The sequence below is a fragment of the Cherax quadricarinatus genome, chromosome 68, assembly GCF_038502225.1.
Source record: "Cherax quadricarinatus isolate ZL_2023a chromosome 68, ASM3850222v1, whole genome shotgun sequence".
NCBI classification, from domain to species: domain Eukaryota; kingdom Metazoa; phylum Arthropoda; class Malacostraca; order Decapoda; family Parastacidae; genus Cherax; species Cherax quadricarinatus.
In genome coordinates this window covers 5,994,297-6,017,546 of record NC_091359.1, presented here as the reverse complement: position 1 = coordinate 6,017,546, position 23,250 = coordinate 5,994,297, and the positions used below count along the sequence as shown (strand labels likewise).

Sequence of the window (23,250 nt, the reverse complement as noted above, 5' to 3'; positions counted from 1 at the left end):
GGTGAACCAAGGACTCGTTCTGTTCTTCCCATTATTTCTGTTTCCCTTGGGAACAAACCTCTCCTCTGCCTCCTTGCATTTTGTTGCTACATAGTCCATCATTTCTTGTACTGGTTTTCCTGTCAGTTCCCTCTCCCACTGAATGTCTTGAAGGAAGTTCCTCATGCCTGAGTAGTTCCCCCTTTTGTAGTTTGGTTTTTCCCAGCCTATTCCTGCTACTCTCTCCACTTGGAGCTCAACTATGTAGTCGAAGCACAGAACCACATGATCACTAGCTCCCAGGGGCCTTTCATACATGATACCCTCGATGTCCGAACTACTCATGGTGAATACAAGGTCCAACCTTGCTGGTTCATCCTCTCCTCTCTCTCTGGTAGTGTCTCTAACATGTTGATGCATGAGGTTCTCCAGTACCACATCCATCATCTTGGCTCTCCATGTTTCGGGACCCCCATGGGGCTCCAGGTTTTCCTAGTCAATCTCCTTGTGATTGAAATCACCCATAACTAGTCACTTTGCTCCCCCCATGTGTGCTCTCCTGGCCACCTCGGCTAGTGTGTTGATCATTGCTCTGTTGCTCTCATCATATTCTTCTCTTGGCCTCCTGCAGTTCTGTGGTGGGTTGTACATTACTGCAATTATCACCTTATGTCCCTCAGACTGGATTGTTCCTACTAAGTAGTCCCTTTCGCCCATGCCATCCATTCCTTCCATTTTCTCAAAACCCCACTGGTTTTTAATGAGCAGTGCAACTCCTCCTCCCCCTCTCCTCCCTCTGTCTTTCCTGAAGATTTGATATCCGGATGGAAAGATTGAATCTGTTATTATTCTGGTGAGTTTTGTGTGTGTGTGTGTGTGTGTGTGTGTGTGTGTGTGTGTGTGTGTGTGTGTGTGTGTGTGTGTGTGTGTGTGTGTGTGTGTGTGTGTGTGTGTGTGTGTCTGTGTGTGTGTGTCTGTGTGTGTGTGTCTGTGTGTGTGTGTGTGTGTGTGTGTGTGTGTGTGTGTGTCTGTGTGTGTGTGTGTGTGTGTGTGTGTGTGTGTGTGTGTGTGTGTGTGTGTGTGTGTGTGTGTGTGTGTGTGTGTGTGTGTGTGTGTGTGTGTGTGTGTGTGTGTGTGTACTCACCTATTTGTACTCACCTATTTGTGGTTGCAGGGGTCGAGTCACAGCTCCTGGCCCCGCCTCTTCGCTGATTGCTACTAGGTCCTCTCTCTCCCTGCCCCATGAGCTCTATCATACCTCGCCTTAAAACTATGTATGGTTCCTGCCTCCACCACATCACTTTCTAGGCTATTCCATGGCCTGACTACTCTATGACTGAAGAAATACTTCCTAACATCCCTTTGATTCATCTGAGTCTTCAACTTCCAATTGTGACCTCTTGTGTCTGTGTCCCATCTCTGGAACATCCCGTCTTTGTCCACCTCGTCTATTCCGCGCAGTATTTTATATGTCGTTATCATGTCTCCCCTGACCCTCCTGGCCTCCAGTGTCGTCAGGCCGATTTCCCTCAACCTTTCTTCATAGGACAATCCCCGTAGCTCTGGGACTAGTCTTGTTGCAAACCTTTGCACTTTCTCTAATTTCTTGACGTGCTTGACTAGGTGTGGATTCCAAACTGGTGCTGCATACTCCAGTATGGGCCTGACGTAGATGGTGTACAGAGTCTTAAACGAATCCTTACTGAGGTATCGGAACGCTATCCGTAGGTTTGCCAGGCGCCCGTATGCTGCAGCAGTTATCTGATTGATGTGCGCCTCAGGAGATATGCTCGGTGTTATACTCACCCCCAGATCTTTTTCCTTGAGTGAGGTTTGCAGTCTTTGGCCATCTAAACTATATTGTGTCTGCGGTCTTCTTTGCCCTTCCCCAATCTTCATGACTTTGCATTTGGCAGGGTTAAATTCAAGGAGCCAGTTGCTGGACCAGGCTTGTAGCCTGTCCAGATCTCTTTGTAGTCCTGCCTGATCCTCGTCCGATTCGATTCTTCTCATTAACTTCACATCGTCTGCAAACAAGGACACTTCTGAGTCTATCCCTTCCGTTATGTCGTTCACGTATACCAAGAACAGCACAGGTCCTAGGACTGACCCCTGTGGAACCCCGCTTGTGTGTGTGTGTGTGTGTGTGTGTGTGTGTGTGTGTGTGTGTGTGTGTGTGTGTGTGTGTGTGTGTGTGTGTGTGTGTGTGTGTGTGTGTGTGTGTGTGTGTGTGTGTGTGTGTGTGTCTGTCTGTGTGTGTGTGTGTCTGTCTGTGTGTGTGTGTGTCTGTGTGTGTGTGTGTGTGTGTGTGTGTGTGTGTGTGTGTACTCATCTAATTCACCTAATTGTGGTTGCAGGGATCGAGACTCAGCTCCTGGCCCCGCCTCTTCACTGAATGCTACTAGGTTCTCTCTCTTTGCTTCCTGAGCTTATCATACCTCTTCTTAAAACTATGTATGGTTCCTGCCTCCACTACTTCACTTGCTAGGCTATTCCACTTCCTGACGACTCTATGACTGAAGAAATACTTCCTAACGTCTCTGTGACTCGTCTGAGTCTTCAGCTTCCAGTTGTGACCCCTTGTTCCTGTGTCCCCTCTCTGGAACATCCTATCTCTGTCCACCTTATCTATTCCCTGCAGTACCTTGTATGTTGTTATCATGTCTCCCCTGACCCTTCTGTCCTCCAGTGTCGTCAGTCCGATTTCCCTCAACCTTTCCTCGTACGACATTCCCCTGAGCTCTGGGACTAGCCTTGTTGCAAACCTTTGTACTTTCTCTAACTTCTTGACGTGCTTGACCAGGTGTGGGTTCCAGACTGGTGCTGCATACTCCAGTATGGGCCTAACATACACAGTGTACAGTGTCTTGAACGATTCCTTATTTAGGCATCAGAACGCTATTCTCAGGTTTGCCAGGCGCCCTTATGCTGCAGCAGTTATTTGGTTGATGTGTGCCTCTGGTGACGTGCTCGGTGTTATGGTCACCCCGAGGTCTTTCTCCCTGAGTGAGGTCTGTAGTCTTTGTCCACCTAGTCTATACTCTGTCTGCGGTCTTCTTTGCCCCTCCCCAATTTTCATGACTTTGCATTTGGCAGGATTGAATTTGAGAAGCCAGTTTCTGGACCACATGTCCAGCCTGTCCAGGTCTCTTTGCAGTCCTGCCTCATCCTCATCCGATTTAATTCTTCTCATCAACTTCACATCATCTGCGAATAGGGACACTTCAGAGTCTATTCCTTCCATCATGTCGTTCGCATATATCAAAAATAGCACTGGCCCTAGAACTGACCCATGTGGGATCCCGCTCGTCACAGGCGCCCACTGTGATACCTCTTCACGTACCATGACTCGTTGCTGCCTCCCTGTCAGGTATTCCCTGATCCACTGCAGTGCCCTCCCTGTTACATGCGCCTGATCCTCCAGCTTCTGCACTAATCTCTTGTGGGGAACTGTGTCAAAGGCCTTCCTGCAGTCTAGGAAAACGCAATCAACCCACCCCTCTCTCTCGTGTCTTACTTCTGTTACCTTGTCATAAAACTCCAGGAGGTTTGTGATACAAGATTTGCCTTCCATGAACCCATGCTGGTTTTCATTTATAATCTTGTTCAGTTCCAGGTGTTCGACCACTCTCCTCCTGATAATCTTCTCCATGACTTTGCACACAATACACGTACGTACGTGCATGTGTGTGTGTGTGTGTGTGTGTGTGTGTGTGTGTGTGTGTGTGTGTGTGTGTGTGTGTGTGTGTGTGTGATTATCAGTACAAAAATACAGCATGCAGTAATTATTAATCCAGTACCAACACACTGCTTGCAGGCTGTAAGCACTTTATTACACCACCTTCATACTTTTCAAGCTACTAGTGCTTTATTTCTACAGCTTTATCTTTTACCTCAAAACTCATCTCACTATTGTATTTAGTGTAAAGCTAGAAAAAAAAAATGGCACAAACTACAACCTTAACAAATACAAAAATGGCTGGAAAGCCTGTCCAGTTCGTTAAAACTAGAAACCAACAACAGTGCTGAGAGAACACATACTGTAAATAATCTGTCGAGTACTATAACAAATTTATATATTAATGTATAAGGTGAAGCACAGTGCAGTCTCCACTGTCTTGACACAAAATACTTAACAATAATTTTCAATAGATATTATTATGCCAAAATGATAATAAGAACATAGCAGACATACTGTACACATATACAATATGTCAAGAAAACCTAAAATAAGAAAACAAGAAAAAAATACAGCATCTCATATTAATCCATGTGACAAAACAGTAAAAATCAATCTGAAGATTTTCAAAATATTTTCTTTTAAATTTAAATTTTTTGCAACAAATATTTTGCTCATACAGTCGAACACTGTCGCCAAAGCTTTTTGTGACCAGGAGTTCTATGCTAGTTCCGAAAGTTGTGATTAAAAAAAAAAAAATTCCTACCAAAAGAAGTTCAGTGGACCCCCGGTATTTGATATTAATCCGTTCCTGAGAGCTCATCGAATACCAAAAATATCGAAAAGCGAATCAATTTTCCCCATAAGAAATAATGGATATCAAATTAATCCATGCAAGACACCCAAAAGTATGAAAAAAAATATTTTACCACATGAAATATTAAGTTTAATGCAATAAAATAATTACAATAACAACAATAACAATAGAATAATTGACACTTACCTTTAATGAAGATCTGGTGATGAATGATGGGATGGGAGGAGGGGAGTGTGTGGATGGTGTTAGTGTTTAGAAGGGGAATCCCCTTCCATTAGAACTTGAGGTAGCTAGTCCTTTTCCGGGGTTACTTCCCTTCTTCTTTTAATGCCAATAGGACCAGCTTGAGAGTCACTGGACCTCTGTCACACAACAAATCTGTCCATAGAGCTCTACCTCCCGCTCCTTTACGATTTGTCTAAAATGGGCCACAACACTGTCATTGTACAGTGGAACCTCAAATATCAAACTTTCTTCGGTCCAGAAGGCTGTTCAAGTGCCGCTACCGAACGAATTTATTACCATCAGGAATAATGTAAATTAGATTAGTCCATTTCAGACCCTCAAAAATACACTTATAAAAGCACTTACAAAAATACACTTACATAATTGATTGAGTTGGGAGCAGTTCGATTTTTGAGGTTCCACTGTAATAGTCACCAGCACGGCTTGCAATAGCTGTGTTAGGGTGATTTTCATCCATAAAGGTTTGCAGTTCAACCCACTGTGCACACATTTCCTTAATTTTTGAAGTAGGCACAATGGATTCCACAATTGGCATAGGCTTCTCAGGGTTAGCCCCAAACCCTTCAAAATCTTTCTTAATTTCCATACTAATTCTCACCCTTTTTACCACAGGGTTGGCACTAGAAGCTTTCTTGGGGTCCATGGAGACTAATTTTGCAGAAACAAGCACCAAAAACAATGATAATATGGAATGAACCGAATGTATCCTTAGATGTGCGCACACTGGCTGGCTTGTAAACACTGGCACACACGGGGCAGTTCAGGCCACAAGTGGACACGTCTCGTACGAATCGTATCGAATACCGGGTTTTCGATCAGATACCGAGGCGAAATTTTTGCGTTAAAATGCATCAAATACCGATGCCATCGAATACTGGGGGTCCACTGTATTCTGTATATCCTCTTCCAAATTCTTCAATAAAGATATTTAAAAAATTTCCTTCAGTTTTTAGAGCTGAAGGAGAGAGAAAAAGGATGCACCAGATGTTAACAGAACTACAGTGGTACCTTGAGTTCCGAACTTAATTCGTTCCAGAAGGCTGTTCGAGTGCCGATACCGAAAGAATTTGTTCCCATAAAGAATAATGTAAATTAAATTAGTCCGTTTCAGACCCCCAAACATACAAAATACACTTACATAATTGTTCAAGTTGGGAACTGTTTGAAACTCGAGGTACCACTGTATATATGACCATAAATTACAAAGATCAGAGAAGAAAGAATACCAGGCTGGACACTAGAAAAATATACAAGTGTCAAATATTCGTACTCTGCCTCCTCAACATCTAATAAGCATATGAGCGATGGGCTAAGAATTACAAGACTGCTAAGTTATTTGAAATCTTCCATGGTATCTGTGGCACTTGTTTCACAGTGTTATCTTTTATCAACTTGTCTGGTATCCTGTAAACAAGTATGATTTGTTTGCTATTAATGAATGCTTTGTCTTCATAAAGTATACAGTATATTCTAAACTGAATACACACTTGTCTATTACCATATGTTTTTTTTTATTGCCATATAACTTTGTGGAGGTGGTTCTTCCTTTTCTTCTGACCTTTTATCCTTAGGGGACATGATAGGAGGATGGCTGGAGGTGCAGCATAAACACTGTGTACCTAATGCTTCACCAGTCAGTTGAGCAGAATAAGTATCAAGCATTGACACAATTAAGCAGTTTTTGGAAAACACAATTTTCCAACAGTTGGTGGCAAGTTCTTGTACAATCCATGCCTACTTGTTGGGTTGGTAATGACAACTCTTCTTTCAATGACTAGTAATCTGCACCTGTGTGCCAGAATCATTAACACATATCAAGACAGTATTTTCTTGACAAGTGTTAGATACTGATTGTTCAATCCTACAAGAAAATGCAAAGACCAATCAAGCAAATTATTCCACATACTGCTTGGTAGTTTCAAGATCCTGAAACAACTTTTTAACAAATACTTTGAGATGGTATACAACAGTGATTCATGAAACACGTGATGACAGCCTTGAGAACATTCACAATTCTTTGGGAGCCTCATTTCTCCATGAAATCTTCTGGATTTCTCTCCATCAATGTAGGCCAAAAAATGAGCATGACTTCAACTGTGATTCAGGAGAAACCATTCATTCAGAACACTGTTACCATCACCAGACATAGGGCAAACTAATGTTTATTACTTAGCAATGTCCATAACATTCACAAAAAACATGCACAATAAAACTGCTTGTATTAAGAATGTTTTTGCCTTTTAAGTCATGTCATGTACTGAAAATTGTTAGGATCTCCACAATTAAGTGTACCCAGTACAGTATTGGAACTTTTTGATGGATAGACAGCATAATTTTCTTATTCTTCATTGGACCAGAACTCTAAAAATGGCCAACTCCCACATGGTGGGCTCTGAATAATTTGGGTGATTGTTAGCATATAATGTCATGTACAATAGCTGAAAGCTGATCACTCTATATATATTATCATATCTGGACAATATATATCTACCTTTCCTGGGATCAAACCTAACTGAATCTCATTCCACAGGCTCTGTATGATCCCTAAGAGTGTGATGCTTCCCCAAGAATATAATAATGATGTTAATCTTTGTTGAACCCTGTGATCTGCCTGAATTCTATTTTTGGGGTAATGTTTTCTTGACCTTTATATTTGTATCTGTATGTTCCATATTTAGTCACAAGGATTCATAACAGGTGTAAAATTACACTTCTGGCCATATAGAGTACATGCCAAAATTAGCTAGTTCTATGAAAAATAAAAGAAAATCTCATGTTGCATTAGAATTTCTCATAGTCTCATCAACATTCAGCCAGGGTCAAGTCAGAGATGCATGGGTTGATACTTGCATCTCTGCCATTTAATCTCAACACAAAGGGTTATCCATTATAGGCAAGGTGGGCTAAATTGTCCTGTTAATATCAAATTCCTAATAAAATATCTCCAGATACACTGTTCGACTGTATTAGCAATATAAAAACTATTTAAAACATAATGGCATGCTTCTTTTATTAGTATTACCAGTATGAACAATGAAGCAACACAGTAACCCATTTAATGTCATCACTTAAGAAGTTTTTGGTTTCTCCAGAGTTAAATTATACTAAGGATGCTGTACCAAACACATCTAAAAAGGAATTTTTCAGCTATTACTTTTATAAGGAAATTTATAAAAATGGAATTTAAGCTCATCAGCAGAATAGCCATTAAAAACCTGTGACCTTTATTCACTCACCCCTGTAGAACAACACTATTTTCAGTCATTGCTCATTAATATTTTCAATGAAGCTTCCTTCCCAAGGGCATTCCTATTATGCCAAAGTATTAAGCAATGGCATTTATACCTGAGGTTTTCTACAATGCTTGTATTACATCATAATCTCCATCCCACCAGAGAAAGACATTCAATCCAATATTCCTTAACATATTCAACTGTTTACAAAACATACATACTAAGAAAACTAACTGCTAATTATCTAAGGCTGCTAACTACTCTCATACACAAACTTGTCAAACATTAAAAATAAACATGATAACTTACGAGAAGTGTCCTCCATTTCAGGCAAGAATCGAAACTCGTGGTCAAGTTCCACGGACTCCCCATCCACATCATCAACTTCAATAGCCTGCAATATAAAGCAATAACAATTGCAAGTTCTGAGTGCTATTTCAAAATGCTTTCTCCCTACTAATATACTGAATAATCATTTATTTTACAAAATATATACAGTACTGTATCTATTGATTATAACACACCCAAATGCCATTACAGAGATGACCATTATGACATGCTCGCACTTTTACTCGTAAATTTTACTCAGTGCTTTCAAAGTAGCGCAGCTGTCACACAACGTACAGGACATCACTAAGTCAATAGATAATGACAAATAAAGCCTCAGTGACATAACGACATATTGTACTACACTATAAATAATAAATGACACAGTAACTAAAACTGCTAATGAAAATACGGCCAATTAATTTAAATCTTAATGAATTTTATCATACAACAGTAATTACAGATAAAAATACTGTTTTAGGGCACTGTCCTCACCAAAATCTATATTTTTGTATCGAGTGTGTTACAATAGGTATGGTAATGTTTAGACTTGAATGCTTACATACTTTTACACACGTACAATGTATATTTTGTGTGTCTGCAATTCCTAGTGTAACACAGCACTGTATTGTATCAGATAGCCTATAACTTATTTTAACAGCTATTGAAATTTCTTTTAACAACAACTGTCTCATACTCAGGCAGGGTGACCCAAAGTAAATATGGTCATTACTTATCATTAACTAAATTAATTAAGTTACATGTATCTAGTCTAAATATACATGTACTTTTAATTTGCAAATACAGTATGAGAAAAAAATCAGTTTTCCTAAGCTACTTTTTTTTTAATTTACCATAGAATTGTACTAATTCATTCAATCTTGCAAACATTGCCAGTGAATTTTCAAGAAATCCAATCAACAAAGCAATAATGTATAATCTGTATGTTTGATTAGGTAACAACAAGAAAAGCTTAACAAAGAATATGGATATGAAATGAGTTGATTCAATCCATCTTCTTTATTATCAGCAAATCTAATCAATTGTCATTTTACCATCACTTACCACTTTAGCCACTTTTGGACTTTTAAGTCTATGTACACCCTCCTCCTCCTCTGGCTCCTCTTCATCATCATCCTCATCTAGTTCCATTTCTGCCAGAGATAACATACATACATTAAGTAAACAGTAATACTTTATGATGATTAAAGATTATAATTATGGCATCAAAAAAAAAAAAAAAAAAAAAAAAAAAAAAAAAAAAAAAAAAAAAAAAAAAAAAAAAAAAAAAAAAGAGAGAGAGAGAGAGAGATCAACAGTTTGTTCTCAAATTAAAGTAGACAATCTGTAATTTGAGTAATGGACTACAGTAACATCACTTTTTTTTTGGCATCATTTATTTCCCACTTAAAAAAAAGGTTGACCCAAAGGAAACACATTCATTATCACTCATTAACAAATGTCTTGCCAAAAGTGCATAATTGTAGGGAAGGGCATGAGGCATTGTGTAAAATGAAAGAGATGTAAAGCAGCTGGGACAGATGGGATCAAGAAAGAAATGTTAAAAGCAAGTGGGTGTATAGTGATGGAGTGGTTTATGTATTTGTTCAATAAATGAATGAAAAGGAAGGCAGCTGAAGATTGGCACAGAGTAAGCATAGTTTGTCTGTATTGTGGAGGGGAAGGCGGGAACAAGAGAGAATAAAAGAATTATGAGGAAAAAGCCTGTTGAGTATACTGGTTAATGTGTAAAGTAGAATTATTATGAAAAGTTAGGAATAAGAGAAATTAGGGCTGCTGAGGAACAGGGAGGATTAAGGACGAGCAGGAGATGTATAGACCAAGTGTTTACCTTGAAGCATACTGTTTAAGTGAGTATTGCTTAGATAAGGCTAAAGAGCTGTTTACTGCATTTATGGATCTACAAAAAAACATAATAGGCTGAAGAGGGAAATCATGTAGCAGATACTGGAAATGTATATAATAGGAGGTAGGTTATTAAGAGCAGTTGAGTGTTTTTACATGAATAGTTAGGCTCAGGTTAGGGTATGTTGGAGGGAGGAGGATTATTTCCCAATAAAAGCAAGACTTGGATAGGGATGTATGATGTCACCACGGTTGGTTAACATATTTATTAATGGTGTTGAATAAGTGAATACTAAGGTGTTGGGAAGAGGTGTAGGAGTACAAGATGTTGGTTCTGATACACACTGAATTTTATCCCAGCTGCTTTTTGTCGATGACAGTTCATTTGGATTCTCAAGACAAGTTGCAAAGGTTGGTGGATAAATTTGGGAGAGCAAGTAAAAAGGAAATTAAAAGAGAACACAGAAGACAGCAAAGTGATGAAGGTAACAAAGAGTCTTGGCAATGATAGACTGAATATCTGACCAGAGAGAGACTATGGAGGAAGTGGATACATTTAGATATCTGAGAGAAGACTTGTCATCAAAAGGGCCTATGAAAGACAGGGGGCAACCATAGAATAGATGAAGGGAAAAAAGGTGCGAGGTGTTAGATACATCTATAGAAACAAGTTTATGTATGTAGGGAAAAAAAAGTACCAGAGAATAATGGTATGAACACTTTAGATGTCATTTTTAAGAACAATGTATGGTGTGAACATCATGCAAAGAATTCAGAGCATAAGAAATTAAGAGGCAATATATGGGGGGTCACCAAGGATAAAATTCAGAGGACTGCGGTGGTTAGGGCATTTAGAGACGGAGGAGAGGAATAGGATAACAAAAAGGGTGTATAAATCTGGGGCAGAAAGTAGGAGGGGGTGAGGTAATCCCCAGAATGGTTGGAAAGACAACGTAAAGGAGGCTTTGAGTTGTAGACACTTGACCATCCAGAATTGTGTGAGTGGTAGATAAAAGTGAATGGACATAAGTGGTTTTTTAATGAATGTGGTGCTTGAATGTGAGCAAGGTAACATTTATGAAGAGTCAGGGAAAACTGATTATCAAGACTCGAGTTCTGGAGATGGGAAGGGCAGTGCCTGCACTCTGAAACTGGGATGGAGATGCTATAGTTGGAGAGTAATTTGAATTGTGACGTTGACATTTCTGGCAAGACAGTGAGTGAATGAATGATGACTGTATTTTCTTCTCTGAATCTCCCTGCCTTAGCAAGAGACAGTCATTGACATAAAAAGTAAAAAAAAAAAATTTAATTTTTGTTATTTTTTATTAGCACATCAGCCATTTCCCACCAAGGTAGGTTGGCCCAAAAAGAAAAAACTTTCACCATAATTCACTCCATCACTGTCTTGCCAGAGACACGCTTATGCTTCAATTATAAAACTGCAACATAACACCCCCTCCTTCAGAGTGCAGGCACTGTACTTCCCATCTCCAGGACTCAAGTCTGGCCTGCCAGTTTCCCTGAATCCCTTCATAAATATTATCCTGCTCATACTCCAACAGCACATCAAGTCCTAAAAACCATTTATCTCCATTCACTCCTAACATGCTCACACATGCTTGCTGAAAGTCCAAGCCCCTTGCACACTAAACCTCCTTTACTCTCCCCCTCCAACCTTCCCTAGGCCAACCTCTATCCCACCTTCCCTCCACCTCAGATTTATACATTCTTGAAGTCATTCTATTTTGATCCATCCTCTCTACATGTCCGAAGCACCTCAACCCTTCCTCAGCCCTCTGGATAATATAGTTTTGGTAACCCAGCACCTCCTAATTTCCTAACTATGAATTCTCTGCATCATTATATTCACACCACATATCGCCCTCAGACACATCTCCACTGCCTCTACCCTTCTTGTTGCAACATTCACCACACATGCCTTGCACCCATACAAGAGCATTGGTATAACTATACTCTCATACATTCTCCTCTTTGCTTCCATGGACAAAGTTCTTTGTCTCCAGACTCAGTGCATCACTCACCTTTTTCCCCCTCGTCAATAGTATGATTCACCTCGTCTTTCATAGACTCATCTGCTGACATGTCCACCCCTAAATATCTGAATACATTCACTTCCATGCTCTCTCCTTCCAATCTGATATCCAATCTTTCATCACCTAATCTTTTTATCCTCATCACCTTACTCTTTCCTGTATTCACTTTTAATTTCCTTCTTTTACATACCCTACTAAACTCATCAACCAACCTTTGCAACTTCTCTTCAGAATCTCCCAAAAGCAGTGTCATCAGCAAAGAGCAACTATGACAACTCCCGCCTTGTGTTAAATTCTTTATCTTTTAACCACACACCTCTTGGCGACACCCGAGAATTCACTTCTCTTACAACCCCATCTATAAATATACTGAACAACCATGGTGACATCACACATCCTTATCTAAGGCCTACTTTTACTGGGAAATAATCTCCCTCTCTACTACATATTCTAACCTGTGCCTCACTATCCTCGTAAAAAGTTTTCACTGCTTTCAATAACCTACCTCCTATTCCATACATTTGCAACTAATAATTACCTATATTTTGGCAAAATAATTTTTTACCTTGAATTATAAGATATGGACTCACATACAAGCGAAATTTAAGTCCCCTGTAGAACATGCAGAGGCATCAATTAATATAGAAATAATGCACATTCGATAAATTACCTTCATTTTGTAAGAAGTCAAAATTATCCATTACCGCTTTTTCTGCATCCCGTATCTGTGCCTCCAGCGTGGATTGTGGCTGAAAATGGCAAACAATAATTACACACTATTTTTTAACCTTAACTGATCAATTTCTCAGCAAATGTCCAGTATATTCTCATACACTACACACAGCTTGTGACCATTTTTTGTTCTGTACATTGTAGTCTCAGAAAAAAAAAAACTTTGTTGTGAAATGAAGAAAATGTTTGCCTACAACTATGTACTAAATAGGATTAATAAAATAATGAAAGCAAAAGGCCAAATGAACAGATGTTGATGTTTTGTATTTTCTAAGTTCCCTAATAAAGGTTATTTGACTGCATGTTTTACTCATCGTTTTTCGAAACATTTGTTCACGGTAAACTTTCTCTTGCAGACTAATTTTGGCCAGCTACAAATAAAAATTAAAGCAATCTCTAATATAATTAGCCCACCTTAATTTGTAATTTTTTTTTTTTTTTCAACAAGTCGGTCATCTCCCACCGAGGCAGGGTGACCCAAAAAAAGAAAGAAAATCTCCAAAAAGAAAATACTTTCATCATTCAACACTTTCACCACACTCACACATTATCACTGCTTTTGCAGAGGTGCTCAGAATACAACAGTTTAGAAGCATATACGTATAAAGATACACAACATATCCCTCCAAACTGCCAATATCCCAAACCACTCCTTTAAAGTGCAGGCATTGTACTTCCCATTTCCAGGACTCAAGTCTGACTATATGAAAATAACCGGTTTCCCTGAATCCCTTCACTAAATATTACCCTGCTCACACTCCAACAGATCGTCAGGTCCCAAGTATCATTTGTCTCCATTCACTCCTATCTAACACGCTCATGCACGCTTGCTGGAAGTCCAAGCCCCTCGCCCACAAAACCTCCTTTACCCCCTCTTTCCAACCCTTTCGAGGACAACCCCTACCCCTCTTTCCTTCCCCTATAGATTCATATGCTTTCCATGTCATTCTACTTTGATCCATTCTCTCTAAATGACCAAACCACCTCAACAACCCCTCTTCTGCCCTCTGACTAATGCTTTTATTAACTCCACACCTTCTCCTAATTTCCACACTCCGAATTTTCTGCATAATATTTACACCACACATTGCCCTTAGACAGGACATCTCCACTGCCTCCAACCGTCTCCTCGCTGCTGCATTTACCACCCAAGCTTCACATCCATATAAGAGTGTTGGTACTACTATACTTTCATACATTCCCTTCTTTGCCTCCATAGATAACGTTTTTTGACTCCACATATACCTCAACGCACCACTCACCTTTTTTCCCTCATCAATTCTATGATTAACCTCATCCTTCATAAATCCATCCGCCGAAACGTCAACTCCCAAGTATCTGAAAACATTCACTTCTTCCATACTCCTCCTCCCCAATTTGATATCCAATTTTTCTTTATCTAAATCATTTGATACCCTCATCACCTTACTCTTTTCTATGTTCACTTTCAACTTTCTACCTTTACACACATTCTCAAACTCATCCACTAACCTTTGCAATTTTTCTTTAGAATCTCCCATAAGCACAGTATCATCAGCAAAGAGTAACTGTGTCAATTCCCATTTTGAAATTGATTCCCCATAATTTAATCCCACCCCTCTCCCGAACACCCTAGCATTTACTTCTTTTACAACCCCATCTATAAATATATTAAACAACCATGGTGACATTACACATCCCTGTCTAAGACCTACTTTTACCGGGAAGTATTCTCCCTCTCTTCTACACACCCTAACCTGAGCCTCACTATCCTCATAAAAGCTCTTTACAGCATTTAGTAACTTACCACCTATTCCATAAACTTGCAACATCTGCCACATTGCTCCTCTATCCACTCTATCATATGCCTTTTCTAAATCCATAAATGCAATAAAAACTTCCCTACCTTTATCTAAATACTGTTCACATATATGCTTCAATGTAAACACTTGATTTACACATCCCCTACCCACTCTGAAGCCTCCTTGCTCATCCGCAATTCTACATTCTGTCTTACCTCTAATTCTTTCAATTATAACCCTACCGTATACTTTTCCTGGTATACTCAGTAAACTTATTCCTCTATAATTTTTACAATCTCTTTTGTCCCCTTTCCCTTTATATAAAGGGACTATACATGCTCTCCGCCAATCCCTAGGTACCTTCCCCTCTTTCATACATTTATTAAACAAAAGTACCAACCACTCCAACACTATATCCCCCCCTGCTTTTAACATTTCTGTCATGATCCCATCAGTTCCAGCTGCTTTACCCCTTTTCATTCTACGTAATGCCTCACGTACCTCCACCACACTTACATTCTGCTCTTCTTCACTCCTAAAAGATGGTATACCTCCCTGGCCAGTGCATGAAATTACCGCCTCCCTTTCTTCCTCAACATTTAAAAGTTCCTCAAAATATTCTCGCCATCTACCTAATACCTCCCTCTCCCCATCTACTAACTCCCCTACTCTGTTTTTAATGGACAAATCCATACTTTCCCTAGGTTTTCTTAACTTGTTTAACTCTCTCCAAAATTTTTTCTTATTTTCATTAAAATTTCTTGACAGTGCCTCTCCCACTCTTTCATCTGCTCTCCTTTTGCACTCTCTCACCACTCTCTTCACCTTTCTTTTACTCTCCATATACTCTGCTCTTCTTAAAACACTTCTGCTTTGTAAAAACCTCTCGTAAGCTACCTTTTTCTCTTTTATCACACCCTTTACTTCATCATTCCACCAATCACTCCTCTTTCCTCCTGCCCCCACCCTCCTATAACCACAAACTTCTGCCCCACATTCTAATACTGCATTTTTAAAACTATTCCAACCCTCTTCAACCCCCGCCACTACTCATCTTTGCACTAGCCCACCTTTCTGCCAATAGTCGCTTATATCTCGCCCGAACTTCCTCCTCCCTTAGTTTATACACTTTCACCTCCCTCTTACTTGTTGTTGCCACCTTCCTCTTTTCCCATCTACCTCTTACTCTAACTGTAGCTACAACTAAATAATGATCTGATATATCAGTTGCCCCTCTATAAACATGTACATCCTGGAGCCTACCCATCAACCTTTTATCCACCAATACATAATCTAACAAACTACTTTCATTATGTGCTACATCATACCTTGTATATTTATTTATCCTCTTTTTTCATAAAATATGTATTACTTATTACCAAATTTCTTTCTACACATAGCTCAATTAAATTCTCCCCATTTACATTTACCCCTGGCACCCCAAATTTACCTACTACTCCCTCCATAACATTTTTACCCACTTTAGCATTGAAATCCCCAACCACCATTACTCTCACACTTGATTCAAAACTCCCCATGCATTCACTCAACATTTCCCAGAATCCCTCTCTCTCCTCTACACTTCTCTCTTCTCCAGGTGCATACACGCTTACTATAACCCACTTTTCACATCCAATCTTTATTTTACTCCACATAATCCTTGAACTTATGCATTTGTAGTCCCTCTTTTCCTGCCATAGCTTATCCTTCAACATTATTGCTACTCCTTCTTTAGCTCTAACTCTATTTGAAACCCCTGACCTAATCCCATTTATTCCTCTCCATTGAAACTCTCCCACCCCCTTCAGCTTTGTTTCACTTAAAGCCAGGACATCCAGTTTCTTCTCATTCATAACATCCACAATCATCTCTTTCTTATCATTTGCACAACATCCACGCACATTCAGACTTCCCACTTTGACAATTTTCTTCTTCTTATTCTTTTTAGTAATCTTTACAGGAAAAGGGGTTGCTAGCCCATTGTTCCCGGCATTTTAGTTGACTTTTACAACACGCATGGCTTACGGAGGAAAGATTCTTATTCCACTTCCCCATGGATATAAAAGGAAAAGTAATAAGACCAAGAACTATTAAGATAAAATCAAAGAAAACTCAGATGAGTGTGTATAAATAAACGTGTACATGTATGTGTAGTGTGACCTAAGTGTAAGTAGAAGTAGCAAGACGTACCTGTAATCTTGCATATTTATGAGACAGACAAAAGACACCAGCAATCCTACCATCATGTAAAACAATTACAGGCTTTCATTTTACACTCACTTGGCAGGACGGTAGTATCTCCCTGGGTGGTTGCTGTCTACCAACCTACTACCTACAAATGACTGATAACTACAATGTTTAACATCTTTCAAATTTGTTTCAGATTATTTACCTTTTTGGGAACATTCCATCGATTGGAGTCAGGCTGTCGTTTGGTTGTGTCTGAGCCATTCATAGCTGGAGTGTTATTGTGGTTTTCTTCATTTTCACCACTGCTAATTCCTAACAATGATCTAGAAAAAGATAAGTTTTAAACTAAGTGTGGAAAGACTAAATAAGGAACATTCAATACTGGTCTACACACATTTTACAAAGTTCATATTGTAATCAGTATTTTGTTCCACTGTATTTCACATGCAGTATTCAAGAAGATCCAGCATTTCTGCTACCTAAATATTTGTATCAAAACTGTCAGTCACACAGTACAGTATGACCAAACACCTTTTCAGGGAAAACTATTTTAGGTTTATTTAACCATTAAACTGTCCAAGCAGATCTACGTTCACATGCGTAGTGCTCCAAAAGTAGATCTATGTTTTTTTTACGTATTTTCAAATAAAAAAAAAAAAAAAAAAAACGTAGATCAAAGTTTTTTTTACACTTTTTCAAATGTAAAAAAAGAAAAGATCTACTTTTTTTACATACTTTCAAATGTTGAAAAAACGTTGATCTACGTTTGGACAGTTTAAGGGTTTAAAGTTGTTCAATAAAATTAAATAATGTACAGAACTGCTAAGAATCTTGTTATATTTTTATTTTGCATTATTACTTTCAAACAAACCACACTTACAGAGCATGTACTGCAATATAGATACTCCAGTACATACTAGGAAGTGCACAAAAAGTGGCTCCATCAATTAGATAAAAGACACTCACCTTACTCTATTACTTCGTAAGTCTATAATTGTATCAGTGTACCCGATCTCTTGAAGATACCTGAAAATTTGTAAATGAAGTAAAATTTCTAAAATCAATCCAGTTTTTGCATATTTATTACTCAAAACATTTTCATTAATACAGTGGTACCTTGGTACATGTCCTTAATCCATTCCAGGACCTTGGACTTAATACCAAACAGGATGTATACCAAATAAATTTTCCCATAAGAAATACGTATAGGGAAAACTATTAATCCGTTCCCACGAAAAAAAATCCTATTGTTACTGGCATATTATACATTGACAGGGTTGTATAAAATAATTTAAACACTGCTTAACACTTAAACATGTAATCTAAACACTGCTTAATACTAAAATACATACATAAATACAATGAATCAGATAAAATAAATGCAAATTTAACCTCACTTTGCTGAAAAAGAGTAGAATGCCTACTAGGATAGCGCTAAGAAGGGAGGAGGAAATGTTATTGTTTGGAAGGAGAGTCCCCTTCTCTTTTCTGTCTCTCTCTTCCCTATTTGGACCTGGTTGAAGCTCACCAGGTTTGACTTTTCTTTGAATAGATTTTTAGTAACTTTGTTTCTGCCTTCTCCTCAGGATGTTTCGGAAATGTGACACTGTCTGGTCATTCCAGACAATGCTATTACAGCTTGTTTGGGCTGTGTTGGGGTGGTACTTCTCTGCCAAGTTTTTGACATCCAACCATTTGGCAAAAATTTCCTTGATTAATGAAATAGGGGCTTCCTCTATCTCCTCTTCCGTGCCTGAAGAGAGTGCATCCATCTTAGTCCTGTGCTCTTCCTCTTGATGCTAGTGGGCAGCTGTGGCTTTGTCTCGAGAGAGGGGTAAACAAGGGTAGCGCGCGATGTCGTGACTCATTTTGACCCATACGAGTTCTAGCACGCAAGTCGTATTCCAAACAAAGGTCATATACCAAGCAAAAATTTTCGCGTCCAAATAGGACATATACCAAGTTGGACTTATTCCAAAGAGAATGTATACTGAGGTATCACTGTATTCTTATTATTAAACTGCTGTATCTGCAAAAAATATGTATGTAAATCAACTGCAGACACTGCACAGCTCCACAGAAAGGTTCACAAATAAATATGACAAGGCCAAATCACAGTTTGTTGGAAATTAAGTGATGTGACCTGGAGCTAACCCACTTCTCCCCATAAGTTTAAACACAGTACCACAGGTAATTACAGGAAGACAATTGACACTTACTGTCTAAGTAAATGTCTTGATTGCTTCCATGATACATTGGTATTAGTAGAGAGTAAAGCATCGGTGTCTACCCGTACTTCCTCACCACCCTCTTCAACAGGTGGGTTCATATCCCCTTGTACTAAGTCCGTCCCGTATTTAAGCTTGTGATATTTAGCTCTGAAAAGGTATCATACATGATATTTAATTCTTTCACTAGTTGGAACATCAAATAAAACATAAGAGACCAATCAGTGAAGGTAATAGTATACATTATTAATAACTGTTCACAAAAATGATAGGTATACTGTATCTATAAACATTTTACAGTAATGCCAATAATACACATTTTTATAAAATGCAGTAGCAATAAACCTTACCTTTCTTGTTTTAATGCATATTCAAGCATTTTTATTCTTCTCACAAGATCATTCTTGAGATTTTCTTGCCCTTTCCTCTCTCCGTTAAGAAACGCAATCTTAGCCTGTTGGACATAAGTAACACTAAAGTAAATATTGAGCATCACGATAATACAAAAGGGACTATTCATAACTCATAATAGTAGACACCTGTTTATTCACTCCATTAGATTCCTGGCATACTATAAATTAAACAGTTGTAAATGATGTTTGCAAAGAACGGGTGTATGAGAAAAAAAAATACTGTGGGTTCTTGGAACCTTCGATCCCTCCTCTTCACTAAAATATATACAGTGTACTGTACATATAAAATGTTGCTTGTATTTAGTTTCAAAATTAAAATTAGCACTAATTAACAAAAGCTCCAGAATGAAAGGTGTATTCAGCTTTTTTGTTGCAAACTACCAAGTAAATTTTGCTTTAAAAATTTTGTGGTCTTTTTTCTTTGACAATATTCCCTGGGACTATCATCAGTTCAAATTATCAAAATGTCCTACCTCTCTCTCTGTACTGTACTTGGGCTCTTCAAGTCAGAACTGCTATATCTCTATCAATACTTCCTTAGCTTGGCCTTAAATCTTTTCTAAGTTCCCATAAACCTTTCATCAAACCCACACTGTTCACTGCTAAAGATAAAATTGTAATATGCATGCAAAATGTGCAGCAACAAATTGGAGTAATTAGTACAACATTCCATTATGAAGCAACATAACTGGTCCACCTCTGAACAAGAAATACACCTCTAGTCCATATATTGTGAAGGGTGTAGAGCAGTGGCTCTTAACCCTTAAACTGTCCAAACGTAGATCTATGTCCATGTGCAGGGAGCTTGGAACATAGATCTACGTTGTTTTTTACGCGCTTTCAAATGGGGAAAATCAAGGTCGGAGCGCTACGCACGTGACGTAGATCTACATTTGGACAGTTTAAGGGTTAACCAGGAATACCCATACACCTGGGGGCATGACACAGCAAAGACTGGGTATGAGACACTGATTATTTCAAAATAATATAAAAAACAATGATAAATACTCTTTTCTTTAACAAAGTGTTTATTTTACAACTATGTTTACGGTAGCGTTGTATGCAGTTTCCTTCCACACTATTATCTTTTTTCATATGGTACCTGTTCAGTTTCACTGCTTGCACAGTTCCATTTTGTAAATGGTGTTGAGTTTGAATAGATATAATTCTGAAATTTATAATTATGAAATAAAAAGTAAGTTAAAAAGAGTGGCAAGAAAGTACAAAAGGAAAGCCAATGAGAGAGTGGGTGATGTTTTATCAACAAATTTTACTGGAGAATAAGAAAGTTTTGAAGTGAGATCAATAAGATGAGAAAGCCTGGGCAACAAATTGATTTCTTAAGTTAAATATGAAAAAGGAGAGTTATTTGATGAGAAGGTGGAGGGACTATTTTCAGTTGTTAAATGTTGATGAAGACAGGGAGGCGGTAATTTCATGCATTAGGCACTTTAATTACTGGGAACATTTGAAGTCCCTTGACCTATACTCCCTGGAATGCAGGCGAGAAGGATTCATCATGATCTTCACATGGAAAATCCTGGAGGAACTGATCCCAAATCTGCACACAGAAATCACTCCCTACAAAAGCAAAAGATTAGGCAGACATGCCAACATACCCCCAATAAAAAGCAGGGGTGCCACAAATACACTAAGAAAATACAACAAGTGTCTGGGTCCCAAGACTGTTCAGCAGCATAAGGAGAATTACCAATATACCCCTGGCTACCTTCGAGAAGGAACTGGACAGATACCTAAAGTTAGTGCTCGATCAGCAAAGCCGTGGTTCATATAATGGATTGCGTGTGCCCAGCAGTAAAAGCCTGGTTGATCAGGCCCTGATCCATTGGGAGGCCTGGTCAAGGACTGGGCCGTGGGGGCAATGACCCTCATAACGACCTCCAGGTAGACTCCAAGAGTAAGGAAGAGCTGGATGTGAGCATGGGAAAGTGCAGGAGGTAGTGGGTAGAACAAAAGGGGGTAGTGCTGATGGAATAAATAATATTAAGAGAAATGTTATAAGCAGGAGGAGATACAGTTTTGGAGTGACAGACACACATGTTCAATATATGCATGAAAGGGATTAATGTATCTAAGGATTGGCAGAGAGCATGCACAGTACCTCTGCATAAGTAAAATTATAGTGATATAGGCCTTTCGAGTATACCAGGTAAAGTGTATGGCAGAGCTATTTTTGAAAGAACTAAGAGTTATACAGAGTTGGATTGCAGAGGAACACAGACCAAGTGTTGACACTGAAGCATATATGTACATGAACAATTCTTAAAGGTAAGAAATGTTTTGTTGCATTTGCGAATTTTGAAAAGGCATATGATATGGTGGATAAAAGAACAATGTGCCAGATGTTGCAAATGTATGAAATAGGTGGTAGATCATTAAAAACAGGAGTTTTTATGTAGATAGTGACACTCTGGTTAGAGTATGAAGGAAGGGAGGGGATTATTTTCCACTGAAAGCAGGTCTTGGACAAAGATGTGTGATGCCATCATAGGTGTTGAACATATTTTTTTGATGGGGTTATAAATGAAGTGAAAATACCCTTGTACAGTAAACAAAAAGTAATTTCCTAGAAATTTACCAAGTGCAGAAGAGATTTCACTGGAAAATGGGAGGTAAACAATGACTTACACTGACGTGTCAATTTGAAAGATTTTTTTTATCAAGGAAAGCCTTTATTACATACATACAGTACTTCACCCACACAGGGACTTGATCAGGTATATACTGTACAGAGAAATAAACTGAAAACTCTGCATATCCAGGATGCTTATATGCTTTTAAAGTCTGGCATCTTTAGTGTTGTTTCAACATGACTATTTTTAAACTGAGACCTATTTTGAAGTTTTTCTTAGATTTTTGTTACAGTATCTGCTTGTTTTTTAAGGTGTGGATACCACACAACAGCTGCATATTCCTAATGTATGTTGTGAACAACTTTTTCATCATTTGTGAAAAAATTATCATGGGCCAGTGTAGCATATGCTTTTCCCAAAATTTCATTTATATGATCTTGTGGTGGCCTTAAAATATTTGGAGAGATTAAACACAAACGTCCACTTCTTTAATCAGACAGAGCAGTTTAATAACAGTACCACTGATTGTAAAGTGTGATACAATACCACAACAATTTTGGGAAAATAACTCTTACTAATAATATAAATATCAGCAAATAAATTTTTATTTAGGTTTTTCCATATGAAGCATAAAAAATATTTTTTCAATTGTCTTGAGTTATAGCCATAAAAAAGTACATTACATCACAGATTTAGCCTACAGACATTTCAGTCTGACTTCAACAATTAACTAGTAACACCCTAAGTTTCATTCTCCTATGCATGGTTTATTTGTGTTTTGTTCTAGTCATGATATGTCTGTTTATTCTTTAATGTGACTTATTTACGTTAGAATCCCTAACTGTCACAGTCAAACGCTTTAGAAATGCTGATATATATTTTTATTCACGTGGATTAATCAACTTAAGTCTTAAAATAAGAAAATATTACTAAAACATCCTCTAAGTGGAAAGGGAAATTTAAGCAAATATCCAAAAAATGTAAGTCATTCATAATGAATAATTATTATTTTTTTATAATGTAAAACAGAAAAGAACTATAATTATAAAAAGGACATTGCTGAATACACTTGTAATATGCTTGATTATTTCAATACAAGTTTATTTTG

At 38.3% G+C, this 23,250-nt stretch overlaps 1 protein-coding gene across 2 annotated transcripts in view; it reads right to left on the bottom strand.

Annotated features, from left to right (window-relative positions):
• Positions 1-23,250, bottom strand: part of Cka (Connector of kinase to AP-1) — a 60,423-nt gene that overhangs the window by 36,271 nt on the left and 902 nt on the right. For both annotated transcript variants that reach the window (XM_053789728.2, XM_053789729.2), the window contains exons 2-8: positions 19,486-19,589; positions 19,127-19,285; positions 17,874-17,933; positions 17,110-17,230; positions 12,875-12,953; positions 9,347-9,435; positions 8,264-8,348 (exon numbers count right to left, since the gene is read on the bottom strand). In XM_053789728.2, the coding sequence (XP_053645703.1) occupies positions 8,264-8,348; positions 9,347-9,435; positions 12,875-12,953; positions 17,110-17,230; positions 17,874-17,933; positions 19,127-19,285; positions 19,486-19,589 (697 nt within the window). The remainder of the gene's footprint in view (positions 1-8,263; positions 8,349-9,346; positions 9,436-12,874; positions 12,954-17,109; positions 17,231-17,873; positions 17,934-19,126; positions 19,286-19,485; positions 19,590-23,250) is intronic.